Raw genomic sequence first — 22,800 nt, 5'->3', positions numbered from 1 at the left:
AAATTTGCCCCAATTAACCATGGTTAAAATGGTCAAAATTTGCCCCAATTAACCATGGTTAAAATGGTCAAAATTTGTCCCAATTAACCATGGTTAAAATGGTCAAAATTTGCCCCAATTAACCATGGTTAAAATGGTCAAAATTTGCCCCAATTAACCATGGTTAAAATGATCAAAATATGCCCCAATTAACCATGGTTAAAATGGTCAAAATTTGCCCCAATTAACCATGGTTAAAATGGTCAAATTTTGCCCCAATTAACCATGGTTAAAATGGTCAAAATTTGCCCCAATTAACCATGGTTAAAATGGTCAAAATTTGCCCCAATTAACCATGGTTAAAATGGTCAAAATTTGCCCCAATTAACCATGGTTAAAATGGTCAAAATTTGCCCCAATTAACCATGGTTAAAATGGTCAAAATTTGTCCCAATTAACCATGGTTAAAATGGTCAAAATTTGCCCCAATTAACCATGGTTAAAATGGTCAAAATTTGCCCCAATTAACCATGGTTAAAATGATCAAAATATGCCCCAATTAACCATGGTTAAAATGGTCAAAATTTGCCCCAATTAACCATGGTTAAAATGGTCAAAATTTGCCCCAATTAACCATGGTTAAAATGGTCAAAATTTGTCCCAATTAACCATGGTTAAAATGGTCAAAATTTGCCCCAATTAACCATGGTTAAAATGGTCAAAATTTGCCCCAATTAACCATGGTTAAAATGGTCAAAATTTGCCCCAATTAACCATGGTTAAAATGATCAAAATATGCCCCAATTAACCATGGTTAAAATGGTCAAAATTTGCCCCAATTAACCATGGTTAAAATGGTCAAAATTTGCCCCAATTAACCATGGTTAAAATGGTCAAAATTTGCCCCAATTAACCATGGTTAAAATGGTCAAAATTTGCCCCAATTAACCATGGTTAAAATGGTCAAAATTTGCCCCAATTAACCATGGTTAAAATGGTCAAAATTTGCCCCAATTAACCATGGTTAAAATGATCAAAATATGCCCCAATTAACCATGGTTAAAATGGTCAAAATTTGCCCCAATTAACCATGGTTAAAATGGTCAAAATTTGCCCCAATTAACCATGGTTAAAATGGTCAAAATTTGCCCCAATTAACCATGGTTAAAATGGTCAAAATTTGTCCCAATTAACCATGGTTAAAATGGTCAAAATTTGCCCCAATTAACCATGGTTAAAATGGTCAAAATTTGCCCCAATTAACCATGGTTAAAATGATCAAAATATGCCCCAATTAACCATGGTTAAAATGGTCAAAATTTGCCCCAATTAACCATGGTTAAAATGGTCAAAATTTGCCCCAATTAACCATGGTTAAATTGGTCAAAATTTGTCCCAATTAACCATGGTTAAAATGGTCAAAATTTGCCCCAATTAACCATGGTTAAAATGGTCAAAATTTGCCCCAATTAACCATGGTTAAAATGGTCAAAATTTGCCCCAATTAACCATGGTTAAAATGGTCAAAATTTGTCCCAATTAACCATGGTTAAAATGATCAAAATATGCCCCAATTAACCATGGTTAAAATGGTCAAAATTTGCCCCAATTAACCATGGTTAAAATGATCAAAATATGCCCCAATTAACCATGGTTAAAATGGTCAAAATTTGCCCCAATTAACCATGGTTAAAATGGTCAAAATTTGCCCCAATTAACCATGGTTAAATTGGTCAAAATTTGTCCCAATTAACCATGGTTAAAATGGTCAAAATTTGCCCCAATTAACCATGGTTAAAATGGTCAAAATTTGCCCCAATTAACCATGGTTAAAATGGTCAAAATTTGCCCCAATTAACCATGGTTAAAATGGTCAAAATTTGCCCCAATTAACCATGGTTAAAATGATCAAAATATGCCCCAATTAACCATGGTTAAAATGGTCAAAATTTGCCCCAATTAACCATGGTTAAAATGGTCAAAATTTGCCCCAATTAACCATGGTTAAAATGATCAAAATATGCCCCAATTAACCATGGTTAAAATGGTCAAAATTTGCCCCAATTAACCATGGTTAAAATGGTCAAAATTTGCCCCAATTAACCATGGTTAAATTGGTCAAAATTTGTCCCAATTAACCATGGTTAAAATGGTCAAAATTTGCCCCAATTAACCATGGTTAAAATGGTCAAAATTTGCCCCAATTAACCATGGTTAAAATGGTCAAAATTTGCCCCAATTAACCATGGTTAAAATGGTCAAAATTTGTCCCAATTAACCATGGTTAAAATGATCAAAATATGCCCCAATTAACCATGGTTAAAATGGTCAAAATTTGCCCCAATTAACCATGGTTAAAATGATCAAAATATGCCCCAATTAACCATGGTTAAAATGGTCAAAATTTGCCCCAATTAACCATGGTTAAAATGGTCAAAATTTGCCCCAATTAACCATGGTTAAATTGGTCAAAATTTGTCCCAATTAACCATGGTTAAAATGGTCAAAATTTGCCCCAATTAACCATGGTTAAAATGGTCAAAATTTGCCCCAATTAACCATGGTTAAAATGGTCAAAATTTGCCCCAATTAACCATGGTTAAAATGGTCAAAATTTGCCCCAATTAACCATGGTAAAAATGGTCAAAATTTGCCCCAATTAACCATGGTTAAAATGGTCAAAATTTGCCCCAATTAACCATGGTTAAAATGGTCAAAATTTGTCCCAATTAACCATGGTTAAAATGGTCAAAATTTGCCCCAATTAACCATGGTTAAAATGGTCAAAATTTGCCCCAATTAACCATGGTTAAAATGATCAAAATATGCCCCAATTAACCATGGTTAAAATGGTCAAAATTTGCCCCAATTAACCATGGTTAAAATGGTCAAAATTTGCCCCAATTAACCATGGTTAAAATGGTCAAAATTTGTCCCAATTAACCATGGTTAAAATGGTCAAAATTTGCCCCAATTAACCATGGTTAAAATGATCAAAATATGCCCCAATTAACCATGGTTAAAATGGTCAAAATTTGCCCCAATTAACCATGGTTAAAATGGTCAAAATTTGCCCCAATTAACCATGGTTAAAATGGTCAAAATTTGCCCCAATTAACCATGGTTAAAATGGTCAAAATTTGCCCCAATTAACCATGGTTAAAATGGTCAAAATTTGTCCCAATTAACCATGGTTAAAATGGTCAAATTTTGCCCCAATTAACCATGGTTAAAATGGTCAAAATTTGCCCCAATTAACCATGGTTAAAATGGTCAAAATTTGCCCCAATTAACCATGGTTAAAATGGTCAAAATTTGCCCCAATTAACCATGGTTAAAATGGTCAAAATTTGCCCCAATTAACCATGGTTAAAATGGTCAAAATTTGTCCCAATTAACCATGGTTAAAATGGTCAAAATTTGCCCCAATTAACCATGGTTAAAATGGTCAAAATTTGCCCCAATTAACCATGGTTAAAATGATCAAAATATGCCCCAATTAACCATGGTTAAAATGGTCAAAATTTGCCCCAATTAACCATGGTTAAAATGGTCAAAATTTGCCCCAATTAACCATGGTTAAAATGGTCAAAATTTGTCCCAATTAACCATGGTTAAAATGGTCAAAATTTGCCCCAATTAACCATGGTTAAAATGGTCAAAATTTGCCCCAATTAACCATGGTTAAAATGGTCAAAATTTGCCCCAATTAACCATGGTTAAAATGATCAAAATATGCCCCAATTAACCATGGTTAAAATGGTCAAAATTTGCCCCAATTAACCATGGTTAAAATGGTCAAAATTTGCCCCAATTAACCATGGTTAAAATGGTCAAAATTTGCCCCAATTAACCATGGTTAAAATGGTCAAAATTTGCCCCAATTAACCATGGTTAAAATGGTCAAAATTTGCCCCAATTAACCATGGTTAAAATGGTCAAAATTTGCCCCAATTAACCATGGTTAAAATGATCAAAATATGCCCCAATTAACCATGGTTAAAATGGTCAAAATTTGCCCCAATTAACCATGGTTAAAATGGTCAAAATTTGCCCCAATTAACCATGGTTAAAATGGTCAAAATTTGTCCCAATTAACCATGGTTAAAATGGTCAAAATTTGCCCCAATTAACCATGGTTAAAATGGTCAAAATTTGCCCCAATTAACCATGGTTAAAATGGTCAAAATTTGCCCCAATTAACCATGGTTAAAATGATCAAAATATGCCCCAATTAACCATGGTTAAAATGGTCAAAATTTGCCCCAATTAACCATGGTTAAAATGGTCAAAATTTGCCCCAATTAACCATGGTTAAAATGGTCAAAATTTGCCCCAATTAACCATGGTTAAAATGGTCAAAATTTGCCCCAATTAACCATGGTTAAAATGGTCAAAATTTGCCCCAATTAACCATGGTTAAAATGGTCAAAATTTGCCCCAATTAACCATGGTTAAAATGGTCAAAATTTGTCCCAATTAACCATGGTTAAAATGGTCAAAATTTGCCCCAATTAACCATGGTTAAAATGGTCAAAATTTGCCCCAATTAACCATGGTTAAAATGGTCAAAATATGCCCCAATTAACCATGGTTAAAATGGTCAAAATTTGCCCCAATTAACCATGGTTAAAATGGTCAAAATTTGCCCCAATTAACCATGGTTAAAATGGTCAAAATTTGCCCCAATTAACCATGGTTAAAATGGTCAAAATTTGCCCCAATTAACCATGGTTAAAATGGTCAAAATTTGCCCCAATTAACCATGGTTAAAATGGTCAAAATTTGCCCCAATTAACCATGGTTAAAATGGTCAAAATTTGCCCCAATTAACCATGGTTAAAATGGTCAAAATTTGCCCCAATTAACCATGGTTAAAATGGTCAAAATTTGCCCCAATTAACCATGGTTAAAATGGTCAAAATTTGCCCCAATTAACCATGGTTAAAATGGTCAAAATTTGCCCCAATTAACCATGGTTTTTTTGTCATTTTTTTTATCCCAACCTCCAGAAAAATAATGGTATTTCCCCAACAGTGCCAAAATCGATAAAGAAAAGATGCAAATATCATATTAGATCTGTTTGAAAAACATTCATCCTGTTGCTCCAACAAACTATTGAAGGAGAAAACCAAAATATTTGTTTCAGAGGCTACAAATTAAATGCTTCTTCATTTCACTTTATTTAAGTCGCCATTTCACTTAACATTTATCCAAATTTATCATTTCGACATACTGAGCCTTGCAGCTATGGCAGGACATGTGTCACACGTAAGAACCTAGTATATGACGTCGCTCACCACGAGTCTCCCATAGCTCAGTGGTTAGAGCGTCCAACCGGTATTCTGGAAGGTCATGGGTTCGACTTTAGTTGGGGAAACTCGGAAAATCTCTTTTTGTGAGTAGTTGACTTGAGAACGATGCTTCATTTATTTAAACCGTCTGCTTAGAAATTTAGTTTTCCTGGCGGGGGCAACTGGCCCCTCTACCCCCCACTCCCCCTGCTAGGTACGGCCATGTTGTCGTTTCAAAGCGTACACCACATCCATGGCTGTCACAGTCTTTCTCTTGGCGTGTTCGGTGTACGTCACAGCATCACGGATCACGTTCTTTTGGAAAACAGGATTGAAATTCGAAAGTCGTACTCGTACCTGTACTTCCTCTACGGAGTTCCCTGAAAAGAAGAATCAAAAGGTGGACAGGGAGGTCTACTGCTACTGCAAAAATATTACTGTGTAACGTAAACTACTTTTACACACTTCACGCCCTTAAATCAGCGAAATTTTTACCGTTCCAGGATTATAAAAATCTGAAACAATCTTGAAAACCAGAAAGTAATAAAAACGCATTACAAAATTTCTTGTTACCAACAAAATAACACAAATCTACTGAACATAATTAATAGTAATATAAAACCATCCTTAATACTGACAAGTGAGTCGCAACCACCCAGGCCATGTTATTCCTAATAAATTTTTGTTCTCCTTCTCTCCTCTCCCTAAACTATAAGAGGATTTGCTTTTAAGAATTTTGAAGAATCCCTTTTCAACAAAACTGTTATTTTACTGAAAGTAAAGTTTAACGTAAATTAATAAAGAAGAACTTAAAAGCTCAAAAATTCGTTTGGCCACAATCTTGTTTTTCTTCTCTCCAGGGGAGAGAGAGTCGACGTTTGTAGACGTCGGTATAAATTCATAAATTCCTCCAACGGTTTTTTGTATAACCAAGCCTGAAAGAGCAGCGAAGCCAAATGCAATTATACGTTATGAGCACCATTCAAATAGCATGTTTTGTTTGGTCGAGAACTTGAGGAAATGCTAAAAGCACTGACTCTTCCAAACATAAAGTTTCCGTGCGGTGTTCACTGCTCAGAAAGCACTCGAACCTTTGTTGAATGCTGTTTTTAAGAATCTCAACTTGAAAATTGCTATCAACTTGGTAATTTGGAACGGGCGCGATCCAGGTTGCATTGCTATAAGATTTTTCTATTTAAAGGAGAAGCCACGAGCCAAGCGGCCCATACTGCCAGAGCTTATCCCGGTTTCCGTAGCATTAAGCGGCTTAGCCTGTTCCAGGCGTTCGGTTACCGAACGCCTGGAACAGGCTATAAGCGGCTAGGAATATTTCTACTTTCCACCGAATGGGATGCTAGTCCATTGCAGGGTCTCCCCCCCCCAAGCATTATGTCACCGGTACCCATTTATACGACCTTTGCGTTGCCAGTGCAATGCTTGCACTGGCAACGCAAAGGTCGTGGGTTCGACTCCCGCTCAGAGGCTGAAAACTTTTTTCAGGTCTTCAGTAGTGTAAGGCCGCATTTGCATTTATCATATATATAAAGAGTGAGTTGATCCCCCCTTTTTTGCCTTTCAATTTCTACCTTTTAAACCCTCTGGAGCCTCTGGGGAAGAGAAAGTGAAAGAACAAAAAGGTGTGCTAGAATTCAGTTGAAAACATGATCACGACAAAGGAAAGCAGAGCACCAAGATGCACTAAATTAAAATCAATTTTATTCCTTGTCTATATATCCCGCTATCATGCCCCACCCCCTGATCGCAGACTATTGACTAAAATGCGTTCTTCGCATGTTCTTTTAATCAGTCAGGTCCCAGTCCTCCTTCAGGTACACTCAAAGAAGGACAAAATGGACGACCGCTGGCCGGTTTCAGATCCTCCCAGTAGGCTCGGTTAGCTCTGAAATAGTAAGACAAAAATGTCAAGATTTTAATTAGGATTTTAATGTCTGTTTTGAAACGAAAGACGAAGACAGTCAATACAAGACCATCCAGTAACACAAAGAAGCCAGTAAAAAATGCTGGTCTGACTGCGTACAGACTTTTCCCTGACTGAACTTTTTCAAAGTACTCTTACTTTTGCTATACTACTTGAAGTGCTCTTTAAAACTTTGCGTGAAGCCATGCAAAAAAAATTGTTGAGAAGTACGTTCTTATAAAACGTTTGCACGCAACGAAAGGTGCAGGGTGTGTTACAACTCGCTACCTCTCCCCAGTCTCACCTTGCCCGGACTTCAGCTACCGAGTGGTGTTTGAGTGCTTCTCCCCAGGGACTGTGCTTGTCGCTCGCGGGAGGAAATCTGCCTCGCTCTGGGGCAAGCTAAAAGTAAAAACAAAACCATGACTGCTGCAATGTATTATATTGTTTCAACTTCTTTTAGTTTGAATTAATTCACAAAAAAACTCTTTAGAACTTGGTTACGTCTCTTTAACGTTCTTTTTGGGTTCTACTTTTCGGGTGCCAGTTTTTGAACAATCGAGAAAGGTATTCGAGATTAGAGCCGAAAAATTTTATACCGATGAAATGTACTAGAGAAATGCTTTTAGGGCCTTTGATATTATATTATTTCAACTTCTTTTAGTTTGAATTTATTCAAAAAACTTTCAAGAACGTGGTTACGTCCCCTTAACGTTTAGAATTAACGATAGTTTTTTTTTTTGATAAATTGTTATTTCAATTTCGAAGATACAGACAAGCATCCCGAAATCGGACACCTTTTGGACAAGAAAAAGTGCCCACCTAAGAGAAGTGTCCAAATATGCGACGTTAAAATGAAGTGTTTGTATGTAACTGGGACCCCCAGGGGGGAACTCCGGCTTGTAAATTACGGGGATGATCGAATGGAGGCAAAACTCAGAACCCAAAAAAATCCCTAAGTCTTCCGACATTACCCCAAAAAATCCCTGGACCAAAAATAACCCCCCAAAAAATCCCTTGTCAAATTACCCCTAAATTGCCAGGAGGGACAATAACATAACACAAAGAACGCACGTTTTGTTTATTCATGATACCATTAATACGCCAAGGCCGTGACAAGGCACTTTAGTTCGTTTTTAATACCCCAAAAAATCCGCTATCTAAATCAAGTCACCCCAAAAAATACTTGCCAAATTTTCCATTTCCAAAAAATCCCGGAATCGAAAATTTCAAACCCAAAAAATCCTTCGATCATCCCCGTCATTAAGAAGCCGGAGTACCCCCCCCCCCCCCCTCCTGGGCTAGGACCATGACTATGAGTCTGCTAAGGATAGGTGTCTCCTTATGGGACGTTAAAATGTAGTGTTTGTATGCAGATGGACCATGACTAATAGTCTGTTTAGGAGAGGTGTTCTTGCAGTGCAAAGAGAGTTTTTTTAAAAACAGACAGACCCCTTCATCAGTGTGAATATGATTTTTACACTGATGAAGGGGTTTCCCCGAAACGTCTGTTTTTAAAAATACTCCCTATGCACTCCAAGAACACTACAAGAACACTTATTGTAACATTGAGTGCTCCGCAGCAAATCTCTTTTTTTTTTGCTTAGGAGAGGTGTCCATTTATTAGAGGTTAAAAAGGTAGCGTTTGTATGTAGCTGGAACCATGACTAAGTGTCCACTTAGGAGAGGTGTCTGGTTTTTTTTATACTAGCCTGCTGATATATGCTAGAGTATGTTTGTAATTTGTTTTTTGGTGCAGATTGATTTTAGATAATTTTTTTATTTTTTGTGCGATAATGGCTTTATAAAAAGCGATTTAATATATTTGCTAAAACGGTTTTTTGATACTTGTTAAAACGGAGGCTGTGATATGTCCATTTGTTCTCGGAGCGATTCCTGGTATATCTTCCCTAACGATTCTTTCGAAACAATGTTTTTGTACGCACCTCAACAGTGGCTTTTCGTTGACGTAAGTATTCTCGTTGAGTTGTGTTCAGATTTTCAAGATTCTGCTAAGTCTCACTTTCAGGTCAAAAATAACATTTTCGCGGCAAAAACAGATAAGAATTTTCATGCTGATCTTAACCACGTAGATGTTAACAAATATGATTTAAATAATTCGAAGACTATTTAACAAAAGCCTATAAAAATACAGATAATAGTGATAATAGCTTAGTGAGCCCACTAAGAGAATAGTTATCAGCATAGATTGATAAAAAAATAAAAATAAAAATATGAGCGGTTAAAAATGCAGTAGTGTCTCTACCTATGGGAAGTGTCTGTTAGCTTAGCCTCGACTGTACTTAAAAAAATGTGTTCTGAGTTCAACATTCTTTCGCCAGTCCTACCTCCTCTGCGATAGCCCGGATGTGGTATGGGTGAAAACCACAGCAGCCTCCAATATACCTCACTCCCATTTCATAGGCCCGCCGAGCGTACTTATGAACGTCCCAGCGAGTTATCATGCGAGGTTCCATAGCTGAAACAATAATAAAAGAAAAAAAATTAATAAAAAAGATGGGTATGATTTATCTAAAGAACGACTTATTTTGCGACAAATTTCACATATCTGTTGAAAAGTTCATCTATAGCTAAGTTAGATATCAACCACGAACGAATGATGAAATGAGTTTTTTGTCTTGCTGAAGCATTCATACAATCTTTCGAGTCGTTTGTAGACGATTATAAAATCCGAAGCAAAAGCAGAATACCCGGCCATTTCGAAAATTTATCCCTGAAAGAGCTGGATACGTGGCTACGCAGTAAATATACTTTGTCAGGTATAAGGTGAGGTGCAACCCACACTTTAGATAAGGAAAGTATATTTAATGTGACCTAAAATGGATAAACGGATACCTAGATTCACAATGGAAAAGAGCAGTGAAATAAGGTATGTATTTCTAAGTGAATACGCGGATACGAACAGCAATAGCGCAACCCACCGTGAACATAGAGTGGATACGCAGTGGAGATAGAGTGGATACGCAGTGGATACAGAGCGGTTACGCAGTGGAGGTAGAGTGGATACGCAGTGGAGATAGAGTGGATACGCAGTGGATACAGAGTGGATACGCAGTGGAAATAGAGTGGATACGCAGTGGAGATAGAGTGGATACGCAGTGGAGACAGAGTGGATACGCAGTGGGTACGCAGTGGAGAAAGAGTGGATACGCAGTGGATACAGAGTGGATACGCAGTGGAGATAGAGTGGATACGCAGTGGAGATAGAGTGGATACGCAGTGGATAAACAGTGGATACGCAGTTCTAAACAGTGGATACGCAGTGGATACAAAGTGGATACGCAGTGGAGATAGAGTGGATACGCAGTGGAGATAGACTGGATACGCAGTGGATACAGAGTGGATACGCAGTGGATAAACAGTGGATACGCAGTTCTAAACAGTGGATACGCAGTGCATACAAAGTAGATACGCAGTGGAGATAGAGTGGATACGCAGTGGAGATAGACTGGATACGCAGTGGATACAGAGTGGATACGCAGTGGATAAACAGTGGATACGCAGTGGAGATAGGTTGTATACACATTGGATACAGAGTGGATACGCAGTGGAGATAGAGTGGCTACGCAATGGACATAGAGTTGATACGCAGTGGATACAGAGTGGATACGCAGTGGAGATGGAGTGGATACGCAGTGGATACACAGTGGATACGCAGTGGAGATAGGTTGTATACACATTGGATACAGAGTGGATACGCAGTGGAGATAGAGTGGCTACGCAATGGAAATAGAGTTGATACGCAGTGGAGACAGTGTGGTTCCGCAATGGAGACAGAGTGGATACGCAGTGGAGATAGTGTGGATACGCAGTGGATACAGAGTGGATACAGAGTGGATACGCAGTGGAGATAGAGTGGATACGCAGTGGATACAGAATGGATACGAAGTGGATACAGAGTGGATACGCAGTCGATACAGAGTGGATACGCAGTGGATACAGAGTGAATACGCAGTGGATACACAGTGGATACGCAGTGGAGATAGGTTGGATACAGAGTGGATACAGAGTGGATACGCAATGGAGACAGAGTGGATACGCAATGGAGACAGAGTGGATACGCAGTGGAGATACTGTGGATACGCAGTGGATACAGAGTGGATACGCAGTGGAGATAGAGTGGATACGCAGTGGAGACAGAGTGGATACGCAGTGGAGATAGAGTGGATACGCAGTGAAGATAAAGTGGATACGCAGTGGATACAGCGTGGATACGCAGCGGAGATAGAGTGGATACGAAGTGGAGATAGAGTGGATACGCAGTGGATAAACAGTGGATACGCAGTTCATAAACAGTGGATACGCAGTGGAGATAGAGTTGATACGCAGTGGAGATAGAGTGGATACGCAGTGGATACAGAGTGGATACGCAGTGGAGATAGAGTGGATACGCAGTGGAGATAGAGTGGATACGCAGTGGATAAACAGTAGATACGCAGTTCTAAACAGTGGATACGCAGTGGATACAAAGTGGATACGCAGTGGAGATAGAGTGGATACGCAGTGGAGATAGACTGGATACGCAGTGGATACAGAGTGGATACGCAGTGGATAAACAGTCGATACGCAGTTCTAAACAGTGGATACACAGTGGATACAAAGTGGACACGCAGTGGAGATAGAGTGGATACGCAGTGGAGATAGACTGGATACGCAGTGGATAAAGAGTGGATACGCAGTGGATAAAAAGTGGATACGCAGTTCTAAACAGTGGATACGCAGTGGATACAAAGTGGATACGCAGTGGAGATAGACTGGATACGCAGTGGAGATAGACTGGAAACGCAGTGGAGATAGAGTGGATACGCAGTGGAGATAGAGTGGATACGCAGTGGTTACAAAGTGGATACGCAGTGGATAAAAAGTGGATACGCAGTTCTAAACAGTGGATACGCAATGGATACAAAGTGGATACGCAGTGGAGGAAGAGTGGATACGCAGTGGAGATAGACTGGATACGCAGTGGATACAGAGTGGATAAAAAGTGGATAAAAAGTGGATACGCAGTTCTAAACAGTGGATACGCAGTGGATACAAAGTCGATACGCAGTGGAGATAGACTGGATACGCAGTGGATACAAAGTGGATACGCAGTGGAGATAGACTGGATACGCAGTGGATACAGAGTGGATACGCAGTGGAGATGGAGTGGATACGCAGTGGATACACAGTGGATACGCAGTGGAGATAGGTTGTATACACATTGGATACAGAGTGGATACGCAGTGGAGATAGAGTGGCTACGCAATGGACATAGAGTTGATACGCAGTGGAGACAGTGTGGTTCCGCAATGGAGACAGAGTGGATACGCAGTGGAGATAGTGTGGATACGCAGTGGATACAGAGTGGATACAGAGTGGATACGCAGTGGAGATAGAGTGGATACGCAGTGGATACAGAGTGGATACGAAGTGGATACAGAGTGGATACGCAGTCGATACAGAGTGGATACGCAGTGGATACAGAGTGGATACGCAGTGGATATAGAGTGGATACGCAGTGGAGATAGAGTGGATACGCAGTGGACATAGATGTGATACGCAGTGGAGACAGAGTGGTTCCGCAATGGAGACAGAGTGGATACGCAGTGGAGATAGTGTGGATACGCAGTGGATACAGAGTGGATACGCAGTGGATATAGAGTGGATACACAGTGGAGATAGAGTGGACACGCAGTGGACATAGAGTGGATACGCAGTGGAGACAGAATAGATACGCAGTGGAGACCGATTGGATACGCAGTGGATACAGAGTGGATACGCAGTGGATATAGAGTGGCTACGCAGTGGAGATAGAGTGGATACGCAGTAAAGATAGAGTGGATACGCAGTGGATACAGACAGGATACGCAGTGGAGATAGGGTGGATACGCAGTGGAAACAGAGTGGATACGCAGTGGATACAAAGTGGATACGCAGTGGATACAGAGTGGATACGAAGTGGATACAGAGTGGATACGCAGTCGATACAGAGTGGATACGCAGTGGATACAGAGTGGATACGCAGTGGATATAGAGTGGATACGCAGTGGAGATAGAGTGGATACGCAGTGGACATAGATGTGATACGCAGTGGAGACAGAGTGGTTCCGCAATGGAGACAGAGTGGATACGCAGTGGAGATAGTGTGGATACGCAGTGGATACAGAGTGGATACGCAGTGGATATAGAGTGGATACACAGTGGAGATAGAGTGGACACGCAGTGGACATAGAGTGGATACGCAGTGGAGACAGAATAGATACGCAGTGGAGACCGATTGGATACGCAGTGGATACAGAGTGGATACGCAGTGGATATAGAGTGGCTACGCAGTGGAGATAGAGTGGATACGCAGTAAAGATAGAGTGGATACGCAGTGGATACAGACAGGATACGCAGTGGAGATAGGGTGGATACGCAGTGGAGACAGAGTGGATACGCAGTGGATACAAAGTGGATACGCAGTGGATACAGAGTGGATACGAAGTGGATACAGAGTGGATACGCAGTCGATACAGAGTGGATACGCAGTGGATACAGAGTGGATACGCAGTGGATATAGAGTGGATACGCAGTGGAGATAGAGTGGATACGCAGTGGACATAGATGTGATACGCAGTGGAGACAGAGTGGTTCCGCAAGGGAGACAGAGTGGATACGCAGTGGAGATAGTGTGGATACGCAGTGGATACAGAGTGGATACGCAGTGGATATAGAGTGGATACACAGTGGAGATAGAGTGGACACGCAGTGGACATAGAGTGGATACGCAGTGGAGACAGAATAGATACGCAGTGGAGACCGATTGGATACGCAGTGGATACAGAGTGGATACGCAGTGGATATAGAGTGGCTACGCAGTGGAGATAGAGTGGATACGCAGTAAAGATAGAGTGGATACGCAGTGGATACAGACAGGATACGCAGTGGAGATAGGGTGGATACGCAGTGGAGACAGAGTGGATACGCAGTGGATACAGAGTGGATACGCAGTGGAGACAGAGTGGATACGCAGTGGATACAGAGTGGATACGGAGTAGAGATAGAGTGGATACGCAGTGGAGACAGAGTGGATACGCAGTGGAGACAGAGTGGATACGCAGTGAAGATAAAGTGGATACGCAGTGGATACAGCGTGGATACGCAGTGGAGATAGAGTGGATACGCAGTGGAGATAGAGTGGATACTCAGTGGATAAACAGTGGATACGCAGTTCATAAACAGTGGATACGCAGTGGATACAAAGTGGATACGCAGTGGAGACAGAGTGGATACGCAGTGGATACAGAGTGGATACGGAGTAGAGATAGAGTGGATACGCAGTGGAGATAGAGTGGATACGCAGTAGAGATAGACTGGATACGCAGTGGATACAGAGTGGATACGCAGTGGATAAACAGTCGATACGCAGTTCTAAACAGTGGATACGCAGTGGATACAAAGTGGATACGCAGTGGAGATAGAGTGGATACGCAGTGGAGATAGACTGGATACGCAGTGAATACAGAGTGGATACGCAGTGGATAAACAGTGGATACGCAGTTCTAAACAGTGGATACGCAGTGGATACAAAGTGGATACGCAGTGGAGATAGACTGGATACGCAGTGGAGATAGACTGGATACGCAGTGGAGATAGAGTGGATACGCAGTGGAGATAGAGTGGATACGCAGTGGATACAGAGTGGATACGCAGTGGATAAACAGTCGATACGCAGTTCTAAACAGTGGATACGCAGTGGATACAAAGTGGATACGCAGTAGAGATAGAGTGGATACGCAGTGGAGATAGACTGGATACGCAGTGGATACAGAGTGGATACGCAGTGGATAAACAGTCGATACGCAGTTCTAAACAGTGGATACGCAGTGGATACAAAGTGGATACGCAGTGGAGATAGAGTGGATACGCAGTGGAGATAGACTGGATACGCAGTGAATACAGAGTGGATACGCAGTGGATAAACAGTGGATACGCAGTTCTAAACAGTGGATACGCAGTGGATACAAAGTGGATACGCAGTGGAGATAGACTGGATACGCAGTGGAGATAGACTGGATACGCAGTGGAGATAGAGTGGATACGCAGTGGAGATAGAGTGGATACGCAGTCGATACAGAGTGGATACGCAGTGGATACAGAGTGGATACGCAGTGGATATAGAGTGGATACGCAGTGGAGATAGAGTGGATACGCAGTGGACATAGATGTGATACGCAGTGGAGACAGAGTGGTTCCGCAATGGAGACAGAGTGGATACGCAGTGGATACAGAGTGGATACGCAGTGGATATAGATTGGATACACAGTGGAGATAGAGTGGACACGCAGTGGACATAGAGTGGATACGCAGTGGAGACAGAATAGATACGCAGTGGAGACCGATTGGATACGCAGTGGATACAGAGTGGATACGCAGTGGATATAGAGTGGCTACGCAGTGGATACAAAGTGGATACGCAGTGGAGACAGAGTGGATACGCAGTGGATACAGAGTGGATACGGAGTAGAGATAGAGTGGATACGCAGTGGAGATAGAGTGGATACGCAGTGGAGATAGAGTGGATACGCAGTGAAGATAAAGTGGATAGGCAGTGGATACAGCGTGGATACGCAGTGGAGATAGAGTGGATACGCAGTAGAGATAGAGTGGATACGCAGTGGATAAACAGTGGATACGCAGTTCATAAACAGTGGATAAGCAGTGGATACAAAGTGGATACGCAGTGGAGACAGAGTGGATACGCAGTGGATACAGAGTGGATACGGAGTAGAGATAGAGTGGATACGCAGTGGAGATAGAGTGGATACGCAGTGGAGATAGAGTGGATACGCAGTGAAGATAAAGTGGATAGGCAGTGGATACAGCGTGGATACGCAGTGGAGATAGAGTGGATACGCAGTGGAGATAGAGTGGATACGCAGTGGATAAACAGTGGATACGCAGTTCATAAACAGTGGATAAGCACTGGATACAAAGTGGATACGCAGTGGAGGTAGAGTGGATAGGCAGTGGAGATAGAGTGGATACGCAGTGGATACAGAGTGAATACGCAGTGGATACACAGTGGATACGCAGTGGAGATAGGTTGGATACAGAGTGGATACAGAGTGGATACGCAATGGAGACAGAGTGGATACGCAATGGAGACAGAGTGGATACGCAGTGGAGACAGAGTGGATACGCAGTGGATACAGAGTGGATACGCAGTGGAGATAGAGTGGATACGCAGTGGAGACAGAGTGGATACGCAGTGGAGATAGAGTGGATACGCAGTGAAGATAAAGTGGATACGCAGTGGATACAGCGTGGATACGCAGCGGAGATAGAGTGGATACGAAGTGGAGATAGAGTGGATACGCAGTGGATAAACAGTGGATACGCAGTTCATAAACAGTGGATACGCAGTGGAGATAGAGTTGATACGCAGTGGAGATAGAGTGGATACGCAGTGGATACAGAGTGGATACGCAGTGGAGATAGAGTGGATACGCAGTGGAGATAGAGTGGATACGCAGTGGATAAACAGTAGATACGCAGTTCTAAACAGTGGATACGCAGTGGAGATACAAAGTGGTTCCGCAATGGAGGAGATAGAGTGGAGGAGATAGAGTGGATACGCAGTGGAGATAGACTGGATACGCAGTGGATACAGAGTGGATACGCAGTGGATAAACAGTCGATACGCAGTTCTAAACAGTGGATACACAGTGGATACAAAGTGGACACGCAGTGGAGATAGAGTGGATACGCAGTGGAGATAGACTGGATACGCAGTGGATAAAGAGTGGATACGCAGTGGATAAAAAGTGGATACGCAGTTCTAAACAGTGGATACGCAGTGGATACAAAGTGGATACGCAGTGGAGATAGACTGGATACGCAGTGGAGATAGACTGGAAACGCAGTGGAGATAGAGTGGATACGCAGTGGAGATAGAGTGGATACGCAGTGGTTACAAAGTGGATACGCAGTGGATAAAAAGTGGATACGCAGTTCTAAACAGTGGATACGCAATGGATACAAAGTGGATACGCAGTGGAGGAAGAGTGGATACGCAGTGGAGATAGACTGGATACGCAGTGGATACAGAGTGGATAAAAAGTGGATAAAAAGTGGATACGCAGTTCTAAACAGTGGATACGCAGTGGATACAAAGTCGATACGCAGTGGAGATAGACTGGATACGCAGTGGATACAAAGTGGATACGCAGTGGAGATAGACTGGATACGCAGTGGATACAGAGTGGATACGCAGTGGAGATGGAGTGGATACGCAGTGGATACACAGTGGATACGCAGTGGAGATAGGTTGTATACACATTGGATACAGAGTGGATACGCAGTGGAGATAGAGTGGCTACGCAATGGACATAGAGTTGATACGCAGTGGAGACAGTGTGGTTCCGCAATGGAGACAGAGTGGATACGCAGTGGAGATAGTGTGGATACGCAGTGGATACAGAGTGGATACAGAGTGGATACGCAGTGGAGATAGAGTGGATACGCAGTGGATACAGAGTGGATACGAAGTGGATACAGAGTGGATACGCAGTCGATACAGAGTGGATACGCAGTGGATACAGAGTGGATACGCAGTGGATATAGAGTGGATACGCAGTGGAGATAGAGTGGATACGCAGTGGACATAGATGTGATACGCAGGGGAGACAGAGTGGTTCCGCAATGGAGACAGAGTGGATACGCAGTGGAGATAGTGTGGATACGCAGTGGATACAGAGTGGATACGCAGTGGATATAGAGTGGATACACAGTGGAGATAGAGTGGACACGCAGTGGACATAGAGTGGATACGCAGTGGAGACAGAATAGATACGCAGTGGAGACCGATTGGATACGCAGTGGATACAGAGTGGATACGCAGTGGATATAGAGTGGCTACGCAGTGGAGATAGAGTGGATACGCAGTAAAGATAGAGTGGATACGCAGTGGATACAGACAGGATACGCAGTGGAGATAGGGTGGATACGCAGTGGAAACAGAGTGGATACGCAGTGGATACAAAGTGGATACGCAGTGGATACAGAGTGGATACGAAGTGGATACAGAGTGGATACGCAGTCGATACAGAGTGGATACGCAGTGGATACAGAGTGGATACGCAGTGGATATAGAGTGGATACACAGTGGAGATAGAGTGGACACGCAGTGGACATAGAGTGGATACGCAGTGGAGACAGAATAGATACGCAGTGGAGACCGATTGGATACGCAGTGGATACAGAGTGGATACGCAGTGGATATAGAGTGGCTACGCAGTGGAGATAGAGTGGATACGCAGTAAAGATAGAGTGGATACGCAGTGGATACAGACAGGATACGCAGTGGAGATAGGGTGGATACGCAGTGGAGACAGAGTGGATACGCAGTGGATACAAAGTGGATACGCAGTGGATACAGAGTGGATACGAAGTGGATACAGAGTGGATACGCAGTCGATACAGAGTGGATACGCAGTGGATACAGAGTGGATACGCAGTGGATATAGAGTGGATACGCAGTGGAGATAGAGTGGATACGCAGTGGACATAGATGTGATACGCAGTGGAGACAGAGTGGTTCCGCAATGGAGACAGAGTGGATACGCAGTGGAGATAGTGTGGATACGCAGTGGATACAGAGTGGATACGCAGTGGATATAGAGTGGATACACAGTGGAGATAGAGTGGACACGCAGTGGACATAGAGTGGATACGCAGTGGAGACAGAATAGATACGCAGTGGAGACCGATTGGATACGCAGTGGATACAGAGTGGATACGCAGTGGATATAGAGTGGCTACGCAGTGGAGATAGAGTGGATACGCAGTAAAGATAGAGTGGATACGCAGTGGATACAGACAGGATACGCAGTGGAGATAGGGTGGATACGCAGTGGAGACAGAGTGGATACGCAGTGGATACAGAGTGGATACGCAGTGGAGACAGAGTGGATACGCAGTGGATACAGAGTGGATACGGAGTAGAGATAGAGTGGATACGCAGTGGAGACAGAGTGGATACGCAGTGGAGACAGAGTGGATACGCAGTGAAGATAAAGTGGATACGCAGTGGATACAGCGTGGATACGCAGTGGAGATAGAGTGGATACGCAGTGGAGATAGAGTGGATACTCAGTGGATAAACAGTGGATACGCAGTTCATAAACAGTGGATACGCAGTGGATACAAAGTGGATACGCAGTGGAGACAGAGTGGATACGCAGTGGATACAGAGTGGATACGGAGTAGAGATAGAGTGGATACGCAGTGGAGATAGAGTGGATACGCAGTAGAGATAGACTGGATACGCAGTGGATACAGAGTGGATACGCAGTGGATAAACAGTCGATACGCAGTTCTAAACAGTGGATACGCAGTGGATACAAAGTGGATACGCAGTGGAGATAGAGTGGATACGCAGTGGAGATAGACTGGATACGCAGTGAATACAGAGTGGATACGCAGTGGATATAGAGTGGATACACAGTGGAGATAGAGTGGACACGCAGTGGACATAGAGTGGATACGCAGTGGAGACAGAATAGATACGCAGTGGATAAACAGTCGATACGCAGTTCTAAACAGTGGATACGCAGTGGAGATAGTGTGGATACGCAGTGGATACAGAGTGGATACGCAGTGGATATAGAGTGGATACACAGTGGAGATAGAGTGGACACGCAGTGGACATAGAGTGGATACGCAGTGGAGACAGAATAGATACGCAGTGGAGACCGATTGGATACGCAGTGGATACAGAGTGGATACGCAGTGGATATAGAGTGGCTACGCAGTGGAGATAGAGTGGATACGCAGTAAAGATAGAGTGGATACGCAGTGGATACAGACAGGATACGCAGTGGAGATAGGGTGGATACGCAGTGGAGACAGAGTGGATACGCAGTGGATACAGAGTGGATACGCAGTGGAGACAGAGTGGATACGCAGTGGATACAGAGTGGATACGGAGTAGAGATAGAGTGGATACGCAGTGGAGACAGAGTGGATACGCAGTGGAGACAGAGTGGATACGCAGTGAAGATAAAGTGGATACGCAGTGGATACAGCGTGGATACGCAGTGGAGATAGAGTGGATACGCAGTGGAGATAGAGTGGATACTCAGTGGATAAACAGTGGATACGCAGTTCATAAACAGTGGATACGCAGTGGATACAAAGTGGATACGCAGTGGAGACAGAGTGGATACGCAGTGGATACAGAGTGGATACGGAGTAGAGATAGAGTGGATACGCAGTGGAGATAGAGTGGATACGCAGTAGAGATAGACTGGATACGCAGTGGATACAGAGTGGATACGCAGTGGATAAACAGTCGATACGCAGTTCTAAACAGTGGATACGCAGTGGATACAAAGTGGATACGCAGTGGAGATAGAGTGGATACGCAGTGGAGATAGACTGGATACGCAGTGAATACAGAGTGGATACGCAGTGGATAAACAGTGGATACGCAGTTCTAAACAGTGGATACGCAGTGGATACAAAGTGGATACGCAGTGGAGATAGACTGGATACGCAGTGGCGATAGACTGGATACGCAGTGGAGATAGAGTGGATACGCAGTGGAGATAGAGTGGATACGCAGTGGATACAGAGTGGATACGCAGTGGATAAACAGTCGATACGCAGTTCTAAACAGTGGATACGCAGTGGATACAAAGTGGATACGCAGTAGAGATAGAGTGGATACGCAGTGGAGATAGACTGGATACGCAGTGGATACAGAGTGGATACGCAGTGGATAAACAGTCGATACGCAGTTCTAAACAGTGGATACGCAGTGGATACAAAGTGGATACGCAGTGGAGATAGAGTGGATACGCAGTGGAGATAGACTGGATACGCAGTGAATACAGAGTGGATACGCAGTGGATAAACAGTGGATACGCAGTTCTAAACAGTGGATACGCAGTGGATACAAAGTGGATACGCAGTGGAGATAGACTGGATACGCAGTGGAGATAGACTGGATACGCAGTGGAGATAGAGTGGATACGCAGTGGAGATAGAGTGGATACGCAGTCGATACAGAGTGGATACGCAGTGGATACAGAGTGGATACGCAGTGGATATAGAGTGGATACGCAGTGGAGATAGAGTGGATACGCAGTGGACATAGATGTGATACGCAGTGGAGACAGAGTGGTTCCGCAATGGAGACAGAGTGGATACGCAGTGGATACAGAGTGGATACGCAGTGGATATAGATTGGATACACAGTGGAGATAGAGTGGACACGCAGTGGACATAGAGTGGATACGCAGTGGAGACAGAATAGATACGCAGTGGAGACCGATTGGATACGCAGTGGATACAGAGTGGATACGCAGTGGATATAGAGTGGCTACGCAGTGGAGATAGAGTGGATACGCAGTAAAGATAGAGTGGATACGCAGTGGATACAGACAGGATACGCAGTGGAGATAGGGTGGATACGCAGTGGAGACAGAGTGGATACGCAGTGGATACAGAGTGGATACGCAGTGGAGACAGAGTGGATACGCAGTGGATACAGAGTGGATACGCAGTTCTAAACAGTGGATACGCAGTGAATACAGCGTGGATACGCAGTGGAGATAGAGTGGATACGTAGTGGAGATAGAGTGGATACGCAGTGGATAAACAGTGGATACGCAGTTCATAAACAGTGGATAAGCAGTGGATACAAAGTGGATACGCAGTGGAGACAGAGTGGATACGCAGTGGATACAGAGTGGATACGGAGTAGAGATAGAGTGGATACGCAGTGGAGATAGAGTGGATACGCAGTGGAGATAGAGTGGATACGCAGTGAAGATAAAGTGGATAGGCAGTGGATACAGCGTGGATACGCAGTGGAGATAGAGTGGATACGCAGTGGAGATAGAGTGGATACGCAGTGGATAAACAGTGGATACGCAGTTCATAAACAGTGGATAAGCACTGGATACAAAGTGGATACGCAGTGGAGGTAGAGTGGATAGGCAGTGGAGATAGAGTGGATACGCAGTGGATACAGAGTGAATACGCAGTGGATACACAGTGGATACGCAGTGGAGATAGGTTGGATACAGAGTGGATACAGAGTGGATACGCAATGGAGACAGAGTGGATACGCAGTGGAGATAGAGTGGTTACGCAGTGGATAAACAGTGGATACGCAGTTCATAAACAGTGGATACGCAGTGGAGATAGAGTTGATACGCAGTGGAGATAGAGTGGATACGCAGTGGATACAGAGTGGATACGCAGTGGAGATAGAGTGGATACGCAGTGGAGATAGAGTGGATATACGCAGTGGATAAACAGTGGATACGCAGTGGATAAACAGTGGATACGCAGTTCTAAACAGTGGATACGCAGTGGATACAAAGTGGATACGCAGTGGAGATAGAGTGGATACGCAGTGGAGATAGACTGGATACGCAGTGGATACAGAGTGGATACGCAGTGGATAAACAGTGGATACGCAGTTCTAAACAGTGGATACGCAGTGGATACAAAGTGGATACGCAGTGGAGATAGAGTGGATACGCAGTGGAGATAGACTGGATACGCAGTGGATACAGAGTGGATACGCAGTGGATACAGAGTGGATACGCA

General features: G+C 43.1%; 1 protein-coding gene across 2 annotated transcripts in view; it reads right to left on the bottom strand.

Annotated features, from left to right (window-relative positions):
- Positions 1 to 6,967: 6,967 nt before the first annotated feature.
- Positions 6,968 to 22,800, bottom strand: part of LOC144631118 (S-methylmethionine--homocysteine S-methyltransferase BHMT2-like) — a 39,315-nt gene continuing 23,482 nt past the window's right edge. The window contains exons 7-9 of one of the 2 annotated variants that reach the window (XM_078489500.1): positions 9,598 to 9,670; positions 7,496 to 7,593; positions 6,968 to 7,173 (exon numbers count right to left, since the gene is read on the bottom strand). In XM_078489500.1, coding sequence (XP_078345626.1) covers positions 7,512 to 7,593; positions 9,598 to 9,670 — 155 coding nt within the window. In that variant the 3' untranslated portion in view covers positions 6,968 to 7,173; positions 7,496 to 7,511. Of the gene's footprint in view, positions 7,174 to 7,495; positions 7,594 to 9,539; positions 9,671 to 22,800 lie in introns of both variants that reach the window. The other variant, XM_078489499.1, reaches the window with a different exon arrangement.

Source organism: Oculina patagonica, chromosome 11 (assembly GCF_052425735.1).
Source record: "Oculina patagonica isolate OP01 chromosome 11, crgOcupat, whole genome shotgun sequence".
Lineage (NCBI taxonomy): Eukaryota > Metazoa > Cnidaria > Anthozoa > Scleractinia > Oculinidae > Oculina > Oculina patagonica.
The sequence above is the reverse complement of the archived record's forward strand: the minus strand, read 5'-3'. Positions and strand labels throughout refer to the sequence as shown.